General features: G+C 43.8%; 1 protein-coding gene across 5 annotated transcripts in view; it reads right to left on the bottom strand.

The window, feature by feature from the left end:
- The window catches only part of MCC (MCC regulator of WNT signaling pathway), a gene marked incomplete at its 5' end in the record, with an annotated part of 462,921 nt that overhangs the window by 96,330 nt on the left and 350,979 nt on the right, over window positions 1–15,612 (bottom strand). For all 5 annotated transcript variants that reach the window (XM_079916632.1, XM_079916633.1, XM_079916631.1 and 2 more), the window contains one exon: window positions 6,388–6,530. In XM_079916632.1, coding sequence (XP_079772758.1) covers window positions 6,388–6,530 — 143 coding nt within the window. The remainder of the gene's footprint in view (window positions 1–6,387; window positions 6,531–15,612) is intronic.

Raw genomic sequence — 15,612 nt, 5'->3', positions numbered from 1 at the left:
CTCCGTGGCCATGGCTCACAGGCCCAGCCACTCCGCGGCATGGGGGATCTTCCCGGACCGGGGCACAAACCCGCGTCCCCTGCATCAGCAGGTGGACTCTCAACCACTGCACCACCAGGGAAGCCCGAACAAAGATTTTTTTAGATACAAGGAGGAAGGGTATTCCTTTCAGTTCTCTTAGAGGATCTATAGCAGGAAATAAGTGATGAGTAAATACTTCTTATTTTTCCATATAGTACAGAGGAAGTTCAGAATCTTATGGTGAATAACTGAACAAATGGGACTCTGAAATGCTCTCCTATGTATATGATAATCCATCCTTGTCATCAATGAGTACCAGTTTTAACAAGGTCTGATGTAAGATTCATATTCAAAAACTTCAAATAGTGAACAAGGTTGGAATATGTACCACATAGGAAGACAGAGAGAGAAAGAAAGCTACCTTATCTTCCTGCGTTTTATTTTTTGTTTCATTATATTCTACTCTTTAGGCCAGAAGTTAATCAGAACAACATGTTTTACTGGGAAAGAAAGAGGTTTTGGTTACACTGTTTGAGATGCAGCAACATGAAGATGGACAGACAGATGTACCACACAGGCCCAAGTGTGGGCCTGAAGATCAGGAGAAAGGTCGGGCGTGTAGCATCGGCATGAGATTTTAGCGAATGGATTATGTTAGAGTACAAGGAGGCTTTGGATGCTATCTCAGTCACTAAATGAGGAGCATTGTGCAGACAAAGAAGCAGAAAGGTCAAGTGCCAATGTCAATGTGACACAAACAGGAGAGGTCAGTGCTTTAGGGCTGCAGCCATCCTGGTGAAAGGCGTGGGGGAGAGCCCAGGGTAAGAGCCAAGGCTGAAGATGGACCTTAGGGACAGAGGAGAAGATCTAGGACATGAAGGGTCATGGAGGTTTGAGAAGAGTACACCAGTTGGGAAGGAGGATTTAGGATTAAATGTTGCAAAAATGGGCCAGAAACAAGAAAAAGGTCACCAGATTTTTCAGTTAAGAAATCATTGGTGATTTTCAAAAAAGTGTCTTAGCTTATGCTGCTGTAACAAAGTACCATAGACAAGCTTAAACAACAGGAATTTATTTTCTCATAGTTTTAGACTTTGGTCGGCAATCCAAAATCAAGGTGCCAGCATGGTTGGTTTCTGGTAAGGGCTCTCTTCCTGGCTTACAGATGGTTGCCTTCTCACTGCGTCCTCACACGGCAGGGAGAGAGCTGGAGAGCAAGCAAGCTCTTTCCCGTCTCTCTCCTTTTTTTTTTTTGCGGTACGAGGGCCTCTCACTGTTGTGGCCTCTCCCATTGCAGAGCACAGGCTCCGGACGCGCAGGCTCGGCGGCCATGGCTCACAGGCCCAGCCGCTCCGCGGCATGTGGGATCCTCCCGGACCAGGGCATGATACCGCATCCCCTGCATCGGCAGGCGGACTCTCAACCACTGCGCCACCAGGGAAGCCCTGCCATCTCTTTTTATAAGGACACTCACTAATCCTATCATGTGGTCCCCATCCTCATGACCTCGACTAAACCGAATGACCTCCCAAAGGGCCCCATCTCCAAACGCTGTCATATCTAGGGGTTCACCATGTGAACTGGAGGTGGGGGGCACAATTCAGTACATAGCAGAGGGAGCTTTGGCAAACTGTTGGGGTCAGAAGCCAGACAGCTGTGGGCTAACAAGCAAATGGGAAATGAAGTAGAAATCATGAACTACTCATGAGAGTTGGCAGTGAAAGGTGGATGTTATGAGAGCAGCTTTTGGGAAAAGAAAATAATCTCCTTGGGAAACAAAAGATCTCATGTTTAATTTGCTTAGACATCTTTTTTCCTCCCCCAGATCCAAAGTGAGTACTGACGTATTTTTCCATTTTACCCAACCCATTATATAATCCCCCCCAAGTCAGATGAGCGTTAAAAAAAAAGCCACAACAAACAGGTGAAAAAGCACATATTACAAAACAGTGTGCGCTATGTGATCCAATTTGTTTAAAATATTCATGAATAAAAAATTTTTAGAAGGCCATAAATACAAACTGTTCAGTGTTTATTCCAAGCAGATGAGATTTAGGACACATTAGGCAGGGTTCAGTTAGGAAAACAAACTCTTCTGGGTGTTTCAAGAAGGATTTAATTTAGGTAGTTGCGTGCTTACAAAACCATCGGAAGGAAGGACTAGAGAAGAGAAGGGTGGGTGGAGGCCACCCGGGGCCGTCAGATTTGCCATCAGAGCTGTGGTCCCCTCCAGGATGAGGCAATTGCTGCTGCCTTCACACCTGCCCACAGCTCCAGGGTCAGGCCAGTCAATGCAGGACCTCATGTTCACTAAAGCCTGTATGTCAGCTGCCACCATTATGGCCTGAGGGACGATGGCTCCCACCTCCTTTCAGCCTTCCAGATCCAGGTGAATGCATCTCACTGGCAGAACCAAAACTGCATCCCAGAGCCCAGCTGTTAAGGGAGTTTGGGAAGTAGTCCCCAGGGTCAATCTTCTTTGATTTGGGAGCGAGTAGAGAGAAGGGGTGGGAATGGTACCAGGTGCCAGACAACATCCTTCATGCTGTCTACAGTACTGTCTACAACATCCATCCACACTACTGTCTTTGGCTACTTGACAACCATACACATCCTCTCACACGTACTTAAATTTCCAAATTGCAATAGCAATGACATCAAGCTTCTGTAACTATCCCTCGTTCAAATGTAAATGTACTCACCTTCTCATCAAAATGGGAGACCCAACGTCCCATCGGGAATTATATCCACTGTTAGGTGAGCCTTCCTCTTCTAGTTTAACGACAAATTCACCTAGGTATCACGTAGCCTAACTATTAAATGCTAAGCTTCACCGATACCAACTCACCTTATATAAGAGGAGAAAGTAAGAGAATAAAAAGGAAATGGCGTATATACATAAAAAAGCAAGAAATTATGCAGTCTAGTCATCCTGGAGACTCCGTGATCAATTAGCCGTTATCAAAAATCTCTACGGGGCGAATCATTTTGATTCCTACTGCAGCCCTGTGGACCAGTACAAGAGACAAGCCCACACCGACTCCAGCAGTGAAGTGGATCAAAGACCCCATTTTAATGACGTCAGCTCCCACCCAACATTCCCGACTCCCACGGCCTCCGGACTCCTATGTTATACTAGGGAAGTTCTGGCAGTTCAACATTATTTAATGTAATCCTCCAATGACTCTAGTTTTCATTTAATCAAACTGCTGGAGCTAACACGCTACATCCAGAATGTCCGACAGGAACAGTTGTATCAATAAATTCACCATCAGTCGAACACTATATCCCTCCCTCCCTGGTCTAGAACACTTAGGCCCTAATCCTATACATATTCTTCTCAAGTTTCTGTGAATATAAATGAATAAAATCTTATAAATCTCTTACATATTTTAACTGTATCTTCCAAGGTTGGAGTCTCTACTTATTCCCCTGGGGCAGGATTGAATTTGGCTACTTTTAGGCCTAAAGATAAAGAGGAATGGAGTAGCCGGTGAGGTATGACTGTATCTGGTACCCTCTACCTGGGATCAGATTGCTACAGTCTCCAAGCAAGGTAGGACTAACTTTATCAGACTGGGAGTGGGACTGCTTCTGCAGGAGGGGAAATTCAGTGGCATTTGCAGGCTCTAGGCATTTTGATTCATTTGAATCTATCCAAATGTGTCCATTTAAATTCTCACCACTTCATCTTTTCCAATCAGTGCTTAACCTTTAACCTAAGGGATCTGATGTGGCTTTGAATTCAACTTATGTTGGAATTCAGCAACCTGCAGTGTCTGATTCTTGACTACAGGAGCCCTGTGGCTATAAAAGATGGGAGAGTCTTCTAGGGCAGTCACAGAAGGTCCCTGGTTCTCTGATTGTGACCTGAGAAAAAAAATTTAAACTATGAGACTGTCATATCTTTTTCTTATGTAATTCAGTATGGCTTAAATGTGGATATATCATAAACCATTCCCTTATTGATGATTTTTCAGCTTTTCCAATAAATTCTTAATTCAGGCCCGGACTGAAGTGACAAGAAAGTCTGTAAGGTGCCAGGAATGTACCTGATTAGCATGACAATTCTCTATAGCCTGGATATGCCAGGGCAGTTAGAGTTCGTCCAAGGCATCTGGCTCCTCCTGCACTGGGTCTATTATCGCATCTCAGGACCTGAGAGCAAACCAATTTCCTGGAGTGATGGAGGCTGGGAGATACCTTGGCTACTAGAGCTCAGAGGACAAGAAGAGCCTTGCCTTACTGGCCCACATGTCTGCTAGTCTTCCAGCCTTGCAGGGAGTCCCCACCTCGAGGAGGGGCTAGCACATTTATATAATGAAAACTGGCAGAATTTAATGTGACATCTGTACAGATGCAATCTTCCTTTAAATAAAAGGCACCGATAAATGTTTATGTTCAAGAAGCTCACTGTAGACAAAGTGAGAGAGTGGCATGGACATATATACACTACCAAACGTAAAATAGATAGCTAGTGGGAAGTAGCCGCATAGCACAGGGAGATCAGCTCAGTGGTTTGTGACCACCTAGAGGGGTGGGATAGGGAGGGTGGGAGGGAGGGAGACGCAAGAGGGAAGAGATATGGAGACATGTGTATATGTATAACTGATTCACTTTGTTACAAAGCAGAAACTAACACACCATTGTAAAGCAATTATACTCCAATAAACATGTTAAAAAAAAAGAAGCTCACTGTATTTTAACATGAAGGAGTTTGGCCATTATATTCAATTTAAACATCCTGAAATTGAGTTTTCTAGGTGATGCGTGATGCATTTTTTTCACAACTCACTGAGTCCATTTGCCTTTACCTTCTCAAGTGTTTAAAAGTGCAGCATGTTTTAATGGAAATTACAAATTTGCCAGTGTACTCTGTCAGCCTCCTTAAAGTCTGCTATAATCATTTCTTTGGGCTGAAAATTCTTCTCTGCTCTTCTAACCTACAATCACTCTGAAGACCAGTATACAATTTAAAAGGCTTGAGGTTCTAAACTGGAATATGAGATGTATCGTGTGCCTCCAATTCAGTGCAAATTTTTCCACAACTTTGCCCTGAAACAGAGGCCCACCAGTACTCTCATCAAGTAGCCCCATCATCACTGTAACTCTCAGAGCTGGAACAAAATGCATCCAAAGTTTCTTCTAACCCAGGACTTGTAGAGGGAGAGTTTAAAGAAGCTGCCTCTAAAACTGTTTTAATTGAGGTCTATATAAACAGGCAGACTACAAAGCACTCTTTCTCCATAAAAGTTGATGCTAACCCTTTGTTTTCCTGAGGGCTATTCCCTCAGCATGGGCAGGAAGATAAACGTTCTCTTCCTTGGCTCAGTAAGTCACTTAAGGCAAACCCCTCTTGTGGACAGCAGGGCAGACACACCAACTAAGTGCTGTGTGCAGGAGACTTAGGGGCCAGCTGATTGATGAGCAAGGAAGGAAGAATCCCCAACAATCACTTTTATGGAAAGAAAACTGAGTAAAGGCAGAGCTACTGTGGGTTCTAACTCCATCTCTATCTGCCCTCTCTTAAGGGTAACTTCAAAATAGTCACTTAACATTTTTAAGCCCCAGCTTTTCCACCAATAACGTGATAGATCCAATCTCGCTCCTCCCCAACTGCCCGCCTTAGGAGTTTGTACGAGGCTCTGTCAATGTTGGTGAGTCAACTTCAAGTGAGCTCAAAATTTTTTTAGATTATCTAGACGCATATGTGATGTTTAGTTAAAAGCCACGTTCATAAATCTCTCAAAATCCCCAAGGGATGCACTGAGTTTGTATATTTAGAACAGACCTGGTGAATAAAAGGGCTGGTAGGGGGCTTCCCTGGTGGCGCAGTGGTTGAGAGTCCGCCTGCCGATGCAGGGGACGCGGGTTCGTGCCCCGGTCCGGGAAGATCCCACATGCCACGGAGCGGCTGGGCCCGTGAGCCATGGCCGCCGAGCCTGCGTGTCCGGAGCCTGTGCTCCGCAACGGGAGAGGCCGCAGCAGTGAGAAGCCCGCATACCGCAAAAAAAAAAAAAAAAAAAAAAAAAAAAAGGGCTGGTAGGGATGCTGGTCTCTAAGACAGAAGAGGCTCCATTTACAACCTGTTGATAAAGCATCTCACTCAGCCTCCCCTCATCAGTCAACTGAGGATTACAACTCCCACCCTGTCTACCTTTCAGGGTTACCACGAGGATCAAGGTCAGAAGAGAATAATGGACGGGAAAGCACATGGTTAACAAAGTAAAGAGATAACACTTATCAACTGTAAAAATATTAGTTCCAAGTAAAACACTGTTATAATTCATAGGGGTGACTTCAAATCCGAAACCCAGGTTACCACCCGGACGGGCAGAGAGAGAGCCTTGACTTGGAGCTGACTACCTGATGGTGGTGCCTTGCAAACGGTCTATCTTCTTATTGAGCTCAGCAATGATGCTGTGGAGTTCGGTGATGCGTTCCTCGTACCGAAGCGTCGTTCGCTCCTGGACGTCCTCATGCTCTCTCATGAGGTGGGACTGCTCGCACTGGGATCGAGAGAACAAGACAGAAGTGCCAATGAGTTGACACACCTACAGGTGAGTGATTCTAAGTTTTATGGCCTCAAACCATCACAACCTCAATGTTGAGTATGCCCCAAATAAACATACACCTGCGCATTGGCCATGAGTCCCAGAAGACACAACAGCTGAGCTTCACAGAGCCCCTGGTGCACATCTGAGTCTTTTTACCTTTCTAGCTCTCAATTGCTCTTTGGGGAAAGGTCCGTCTGCCATTGCACACTATCCACACCTCCTGTTTTTCCTCAGCCACAGAGTGGGCAGATACCTTTTTTTTGGAATCTGAATCTTGAGCGAATGGATCTAAAGTTGCATGCTGTCACTTCACCTGACTGAGGGTCCTGATGAGACTGCCCTCCAGTTCCTGCTACCTCTATCCCCAGAGCTTTCTTCCCAAGTTCTTTTATGGCTGCTCATTTTTTCCTTTTTACCAATTCATTCCTTTTTTGCTGAAGTTTGCTAGGGTATGTTTCAGCCACTTTTCAAGCAAATAATCCTAAATTGTATGACACCATTTCTTACCTGGCTGGTTATCTGCACACATAATGTTTTCCAATATCCTTTCCTACTAGACTATAAACTCCGGGAAGGCAGGGGCGAGGTGTTTTCATGACTTCGCCCTAGCACCTGGCACACAGCCTGGTTCGCTGTGGGTGACCTAGGCGTGCGATGGGATGAATAAATTGCTGCGTTTCAAGAAGCCGAGGAGCTTCCCTTGCTCAGCATTTGAAGGATTAAGAAGCAGCAGATGCTATAAAAACATTTTTGCATCTTGAGTTTAAATCCTAAGGAACCTGTTCATCTTCACTTCTCTCCCTCCTCCTCAACCCCCAACCAGTCATTGTACAGTTAATCTCATTTACATAATAATAGAACACTAGTCAGTGACAGAACAAGGAGTCAAGCTTCTGCCCCTGTCTACTGCGTTCAGTCCTGATTAATTTCCTGTCCAGCGGAGGAATTTTAACTTCATTTTCGGCAAGGTTTTCCTAATGCCAAGAGCCACACGTACTTGCCAGCTTTGGACTTTCAGGGCTGGGGGCAGGCGGGCAAGGTAAGGCTTCTCACCCACCACGTCCAATTTCCTCCCCGTTCCTAAATCTGCCAGGCTTCCAATGGTGTAACCCAGAAGCTACCGGGCAGGGACACAAAGCCTTCAAAACAGACTGCTACCTGAAACAGAAGTACTCAACAAAGTATGATAAATACGTTGGTATAAATCACGGCAGGGACCATACCTATGAACAGCAGCTTGATCACTATGAATATAGTAACTTCCTGGGAGCTGCTCAGAGCTCCAGAAATAAGACTGGAGAGGAACCTGTACCACAGACCTTTGTGAGATCGTGACTTTCAGAGAAACAGTGACGTGAACTTCTGTTCTTACTGACAACCCAAAACATCAAATAACCTCCACTCAAATTGTGTATGTGAGTGTGTGTGTGCACATGTGCACGCGTGCACCTGCATGTGTGTAGTATGTGTATGTGCGTATGTAGCTGACACTCTCACGAAGGTCACCAGTTCCAGATCTTACAATAGTTATGAGATGATGCCCGGTCTGACCTTGATCTTGTGGATGCCATGACTCCTACTACTTTGTCATCTTGCTGGTTCCTGCTCTGGGGTTTCCCATATTCAGTTCTCTAGGGCTATAAACTGCTGTGAAACGCTTCCCCTTACAAACTCCACAAGCTCTCATTTTCCCTGAAATTCCCCACTTATTCCTCCTCCTTCAGTCTTTACAGGTCAACAGGCCGCCACCACCACCAAGGCAGACAAGAAACTGCAAAATCCACTTAAAAATGAAGATGCGTAAGTGTTTATTCAAGAGAAAGACACAGGATCAACTGATAAACACCAAGTCCACTCTAGGTGTCCCTGTTGGCTGTTAGGAGCTATCTGAGAGGTGAGCTCCTGTGGGGCTGCCTGGCTTGCAGGGAGATCAGATGGTTGGTACCCAGATAACCAGAGCATGAGAGCTGGTGTCGTACCATCTTCCCCCTGCCTCTAACTGGAAAGTCCGCCTGGCGGGCATGAGTATGAACAAGACTCAACAGGAAGCCCGATAATTCAGTCAGACAGAACAGCGCTTGCAGCTGAAAGGATAAAAAAGATTCATAATGTCTATTTGGAACTTAGGAGTTCATCTGGGAGTAGCAACAAGAACGTCTTAGAGGAAAAAACTTCTCAGCTGAAGGCAAAGGTTACATTCCTATATTTTTCCATATGTATGTTTTTTCACAATGGTGGGAAGCCTCTATAATTGAATACTTCCTCTAAATAATAGATATATCTTGATTTCCTAAACTATGATACGGTGCTAGGTGCCATAGGGAGGGTCACTATGACACCTACCTTGAAGGGAAATGTGGTCGCAGCTTCCAAGCAGACTCCTCTGCTGGTGCGTAAGAAACATGGACAGAATTGGAGGGGTGAGGGGGAAGAAGAGATGATAGAATGGTGCCCTGGAGATTCTTTCCCCAGTGAAAAGAGAATACTGGAAAATAATTATCGAAACTCCTAGCCTCCAGATCAATGAATGACTGAGAAGACATAGCTCATAGCTGATTTGATGTTACAAACCAAAATCCCCTTGAGGTATCTCATTAAACACGCTTCACCCATTCCATGCACACTCATCATGCCCGGCCAAAGCTGAGCGGAAGCGTTGCTCTCCAAGCTGAATGAAGAAACCCCTTGAGCTTTTCCAAGCTGTGGTGCCAGGAGAAGTGCATCAATTCCCACAAGGGCAACAGTGCAGGATGAAACAAGCCATCATCTGCAGGAGCCTAAAGAACTCAAAAAACCACTCTTGTTAAACAGCTCCCATTAAGCTGCACAAGACCAAGCCCAGGAATGGAGCACATCAACGTGTTAAAAGTGGCAGATGAGTGGGGAGCACCCAGGACAGACAAAGCCATAATCTGTGAGCAATCAGTGCCTTCCTGCCCTGGCGGCCTCCCACACAAGCAGGACTGGCCTATTAAAATGAGGCCCAGTTCAAGTATCACACTGCCCATGCCTCTCACTAACCCGAGTTTCCGAGAGCATTTTTTAACCCAGGAGGCTATGTGATTTCCGGTATTCTGTTTCACAAGGACACAGGCTAGGTCAAGCTGTATACGGCACCTCCATATGAGAGTCACTTATGGGCAGGTATTCCAGTAAAGCCTCATTTAAGAAGGTAATATAACAATGACAACCAAACAGGACAAAGAGTATCACTCCTATTACCACTTAACGTTTGCACAAATTTTTCAATTTTAAGTTACAACTTTAAGTACATTATAGAAAATTTTAAAGAATGATAAAAAGACATCCACTTTTTCATAATCCATTAACAAGCTCCTTTTTCAAATGGTGTTCATTTTTCTCCAGTATTTTCTTATGTATGTGGGGCACCGCCAGGACCACCGTAAGGGATACACATCTCATAAGCACGAGCACCCTGGTGGCAGCCTGCAGAGGCGTTTACCAAGACCCTGGTTCACCTCCATCCATGCACGTGGAGGAATATTTCTCCTCCCCCATGAAGCTGAATAAGGCCATGTGACTTGCTCGTCCAGCAAGATATGAGTGAATATACACCATTTTTGCCTAGAAGCCTTTAAGCGCTTCTGCAGGCTTTCCCATATTCTCTTCCCCTGGGCAACACTCCAGAGAGTAGAGGCTATCAGCTTGGGAGGCTGGGTGAGGACAATGCAGCAGAGTTTCCTACCAGTTCCAGTGAGCTCCCAGCAAGAAGCCAAAAAATAAACCTTTGATAATTTAAGCCACTGAACGTTTGGGGTTATTTGTTATCATTGCATATCCTGATGATACAACCACTTTATAGATGAAAACAGAGCAAATGCACAGGGACTATTTATTAAAACCCAGATAGCGAACAGAATGCTCTGCAAAGCCCTCAGAGTCCTGTGTATGCCATCAGGGGGCTGAGGCTGTTGTAGCCACAGCCTTCTCGCCTCTACTCCCTTCCAGCTCCCTGAGCTGTGGGCTGAACTCCTCCTTACCATTTACCTAAAGACCTCAAGTGGCATCAGAGTGATCCCCCCTTGGTCTCTTACCCTGAACCACCTCTGGTGAACTCCAGGAAACATGAACATTATGCCTTACAATACCAGAGGAGAGTTAGGAAACCCCAATAGCTCTCTCCCCAACCCCCTGGGAGCACCGAAATAGAAAAGCAGACATAAGGGGGTATAAAGCAGGAAATTCTAAGTCCCTCCAGCTCCCATCAAGCCAGCTTTAGCTACCAAAGTCAATTACTCAGCAACAACTTTCTGAACAGAAAGCAATGGCGGCTTCTTCTAGCAAAACTCGCAGATGAGGGATTACTTTCGCCTCCTTGCTGTATAGAAACATCTCACAAAATTTCAGCTGAGCAAAATAAGAAATGGTCTTAAACAACATGCTACTGCTTTTTTTTTCTTCTATTATTACAGAGAATTTTACCCAGGGTCCTCCAACCTATACTGCATTTTTGACTGATCCTACAGTACAGCAAAGCCAGAAAGCCTGGGCTTGCAGCATCTTGCCTGCCATGAATTTCTGGAGGTCACTATCATTAGGAAGCTGGATTTCTCCTGCAACTACAGACTTTCAGTTTGACAGGCAAAGAAAAAAAAAAAAAAGATTGGGATTAGATAGGACGGAATTTTGCTTTTCCTGAATTTTATCTGGAGCTTAATATATACCCTGAGCTTTTTCTCTAGGTTTCCACTCTCTTATCATGATAATGAAGCAAATTTAAAATCTATATAAATACTTGTCTCAAGCCACATAAAGGAGCGAAACTGCCTATGTGCAAAAATGTTCAATAAAAGCAAGCAATATCATCATTACAACCACTAAGAATAAAACCCTTTAGGCTCATCTCTGCAATTGGTGCAATCCAGGGATAAAGCTGTGAGTCAGCCTTGAGACAGACTGGCCTGAGAACTTGAGCCCTTGTTGGAAAAACCCTGTGTAATGCGGTGATGCTAAGAAGCTTTATGGCTTTGTTAATGTTCTTCACTGGGTTTTATCTTATTCCACAGAGGCCACTGATCTTTAATCATCACATTAGTCTCAGCTGTCAAACCTAAGGGTATTATAAACTCCATTCTTGAAAAATGCAATGCCATCATTCATTCGTTAACCCTCTCAACCATCGTGGGAAGAGGGTCGGCACCACTCCCTTTTAAAATACGCTAAGAAGTTACGCTACTTTCTCAGGGTCACACTGGATGGATCACAAGTAATACCACCCAGGATATTTCTACCCTCATTCGAAGTCCTTGCCCAGGTTCTCCTGAGGGGTAGGGTGGGGAACCAAGCCAACTAAACAAAGAGGCTCAGCACAAATGGAAACGTCATTGACAAAACAAAACAGCTAGAGCACTGTACGGAAGAGTATAAACAAATACGGAAGGAATGGGGGGAGGGAGATCCTGGCAAAGAGAAGGCATCCATACTACCTCTGTAAGTATCTCATACAAGAGAAAGATTAAAGAAAACACTCTCTCCGTTACATTTAATGAAAACTATATTTGTCTTTTTCCTAAAAGTCAAGGCGTAGAAAATTCAGAACACTTGCTATCTAAAGATAGAGAGCTTAGAAACAGAAGGTGTACTGTATTACTACTGACCAATTTCAAAGGGGCTCAGAAGCTTGTTCTGATATATCTCCTTCTGTAGTACTTTTTAAAAATGCAGTTACTGAAAATAATTGTTGGTATTAAACGCAAAGAAAATATGCTGAAAGCATCAAATCGGTACCGTATATAACCTTTGCCACTTTCCCACCAGGCTGTTCCCCCAGAAGGTGTTTAGTGTTGGTGCAAATCGCATGCGCAGGTCTGAGCATCTGTTTGATTTGGGAGGGTAGATACTTAAACCAAATTAACCTGTGCCCTATTCCCCACCCTCTTTGAGATCCCCAGGGCAGCCCGGGCAGCTTAAAAAGCAATACAGGACTAGTACAGCTATGGATTCCCACGAAACCTAGATTCATACCCTGACTTCAGGTGCTTTCTAGCTCCATCATCTCAGGCAAGATATTCAAATTCCCTAAACCTTCATCTCAGGCAAGATATTCAAATTCCCTAAACCTTCATTTGTAAATGGGAACGTTAAGGTTTTCTCATCACAGGTCATTATGAGAACTCAGTGAGATAAAGCATGCGCGGAATGCTTGCTCTACTGCCTGGCACAAAACAGAGCTAAAGAAGTGTGGCGATCATCACTACTGTAGGCTAATAGTGGCACTCTTCATCAGATCCCCCAGGAAGCTGTGATGGACAGACTCCAAGTTGACCATATGATCCCTGTGTCTCCTTGGTGTGATTACCATCTCACTGAATCTGGGTGGGACGTGTGACTGCCTTTAACTAACACAATGTGGCAAAGGTGATGGGATGTCTCTCCCATAATTGCATTACATTATATAAGACTGTCTTGCCAGAAAATTTATTCTAGTATCTTTCTCTCCATTGCTGGCTTTGAGGAAGCAAGCTGCCATGAATTCTACAACCACAGAGAAATTCTGCTAATGACATGAGTGAGCCTGGAGGTGAACTCTTTCCCTGTTGAGTGTCCAGACGAGCGTGCAGCTCTGCCCACACCTTGACGGCAAACTTGCAGAGGACCTAGTTAAGCCATGCCTGGGATCCTGATGCACAGGAGATAATAAATGTGTAAGATAATAAATGTGTGTTGTTTTAAGCCAGTAAATTTGGGGCAATTTGTTACGCAGCAGTAGGATACAAATACAGAAGCACTTTGCCTTCCCTATCACATTGGTATTGGGGGTCCTTTACTTAGCTCTTCCCTTCCAATCACTATTAAAACTCCACCGACTTTTGCCCATGTATAATGAGCCTTCTTCTATTCAACTAGTTCTAGTATCACCATTAATAATTACTCGACAGATTATGAAGCCCTCTTTGATTATTTCTGATGAACAAAAGCACCATTTATATTTTACATTTTCATCATAGCTCTGTAATATTTAGAGAGCTGGCAAAACTTACTAAAGCCACAGACTATACATTTATACACAAACTTGCTCTTCCACCATCTGGTAAAGCCTCAAACACGAATCACTTACCAAGGCATGTAACAGAGAAAGCACGGCACAGACACTTCCTTGCATAAATCTCATCTTTATAAAAGGTATAAGCCTGGCAAGACTAACCTTTTTTTTTTTCATGTTCTTTCCTGGGTCCCAGTATCTGAACTGGGAAGACATTTCCAGTGAAAGGAAGAGTAATTTTTAAGTATATTTACTGTAAGTATACAAGCAAGAGAGTCAACTAATGGTACTGTGATGTAACCATCAGGGGTAAAACCAGCCAACAAAATTATTACATGAGATTATCTTGACCATAAGTTAAGTCAAAAGGGAGCTGAATCAATCCCTGACACAGCAGACAAAAAGTTTCCCATTCTCCTCTTATCATCCTCTGCACAAGCTGCTCTGTCTTTGAGACTTAAATTTTAACAAAAACCTTCCTGGTCATCTTTTAAAATCCAAGACTGGGGTACATGCCAGCTTCCAGTTAAAAGCACTCACAATTTCTTTTTCCTAAAAGAAACATTCTCACCAATCAGGACTATTAACAATGGCTGGCTTTACACCAGCTTAACACCATTCTATTTTTTCTTTAATGAAAAAATAACTACTTTCTCAAAAAACACCTTAAGAAACAACAACAAAGCATTTAGAAAAGTTTTAATTCACCAGAGTCCAGTATAAATATTATAATGCTGCCTTTCCAGTTTTTTCTATCACATTTTTGTTACTTTTATGATCAGAAGGAAAATGTAAAGTTTTCATCCAAGTAAAAATTGAAAATTTCTGTCTCTGTAACATCCTGTATGAGGAAAGAACACTGGTAGCCTTGTCTTGGCTCTGGGGCTGGCTGCTCATTTGACCTTGGGTAAGCAAGTTAACCTCTCTGGGTTGCCTGTCAAATGTGGAAGTAGATGATCTCAACTACAAAGGGTCTTTCCTCTCTACTCGAACAGTCTAAGATTATGAAACATGAGTTTTCAAAACCTGCCATAGGTCATTCTAGACCAGTGACTGGGGCAGCCTCGTTCTTTTAATCTCTCTGAATTCCCACACAAATATAGAGAACCTACACATCAAAAGCAAATGCTTAGAGATAAGGTATCCTCCTGAACAACAAAACAGAAGCAGGTAGGGACAAACCAACAGCATCCACAAGACCTAAATGGTGTCTGTGTGGGCAGAAGCAGAGGGAAGAAACAAGACTGAGGGACCCGACAACTGGAAAACCTCAGAACAGCCAGTAAGTATACACGGGAAAGTGAGAAGGGCCAACTGGGAGGGGTTTTGCCTGAGCCAAGAGTGAGTGAGCAAGGGGCCCACAGTAAGATCTGAAGGGGCTAAGGCAGCTAGTCCCTATGAACTTTCAAGACCGGCCCTAGGACTCTGCCAGGAGGAGAAACTGCTGGGAGTAGGACCAAAATTGAACAGGATGGGGTAATAGAGACAAGGGAAAGAACAGATCGAGATAGAAGCAGGTGAGGGGAACAGAGCCAGGAAGTGTCGGAAAGCAGGTTGCCATATTCGTGAATACAAGGAAGCTCTATGAACTTAAAAAGGCCATGTTCAACTCTGCCTCCTAAAGGTTCAAAGAAACTATTTTTCACATAAAAATGAAAAACAGAACAGTATTGAGGGCAAATCCCACATAAAGGTACAAGAAAGAAGAATGAAAAAAAGGGGAGAATAACATCCCTATAAACCATGAAAGCATGCCACAAAATAGAGAACCTCTCTCCTCACAAAAAGTCCCAAACAGTAGACTACTATTTCAAAATAAGCTAAAAGACTTGAAAAAGGTGAAATGACATAAAACAGGGGAGAACATAATTCAAAATTAGAAAAACTCAGAAAGAAGGTAATAGAACACACACACACAAAAGAAATGAAATAAAAATGCAGAAATATATGACTAAGCCAGAAGGCACACTAGGAGGGGATAAATACAACATATAAGGCCTAAGAAAAACAGAAGATGGAGAACAGGAAAAA

The sequence above is a fragment of the Stenella coeruleoalba genome (assembly GCF_951394435.1).
Source record: "Stenella coeruleoalba genome assembly, chromosome: 3".
In the NCBI taxonomy this organism is placed as follows: Eukaryota; Metazoa; Chordata; class Mammalia; order Artiodactyla; family Delphinidae; genus Stenella; species Stenella coeruleoalba.
Note: the sequence above shows the minus strand (reverse complement) of the source record. Positions and strands in the feature narration are given on the sequence as shown.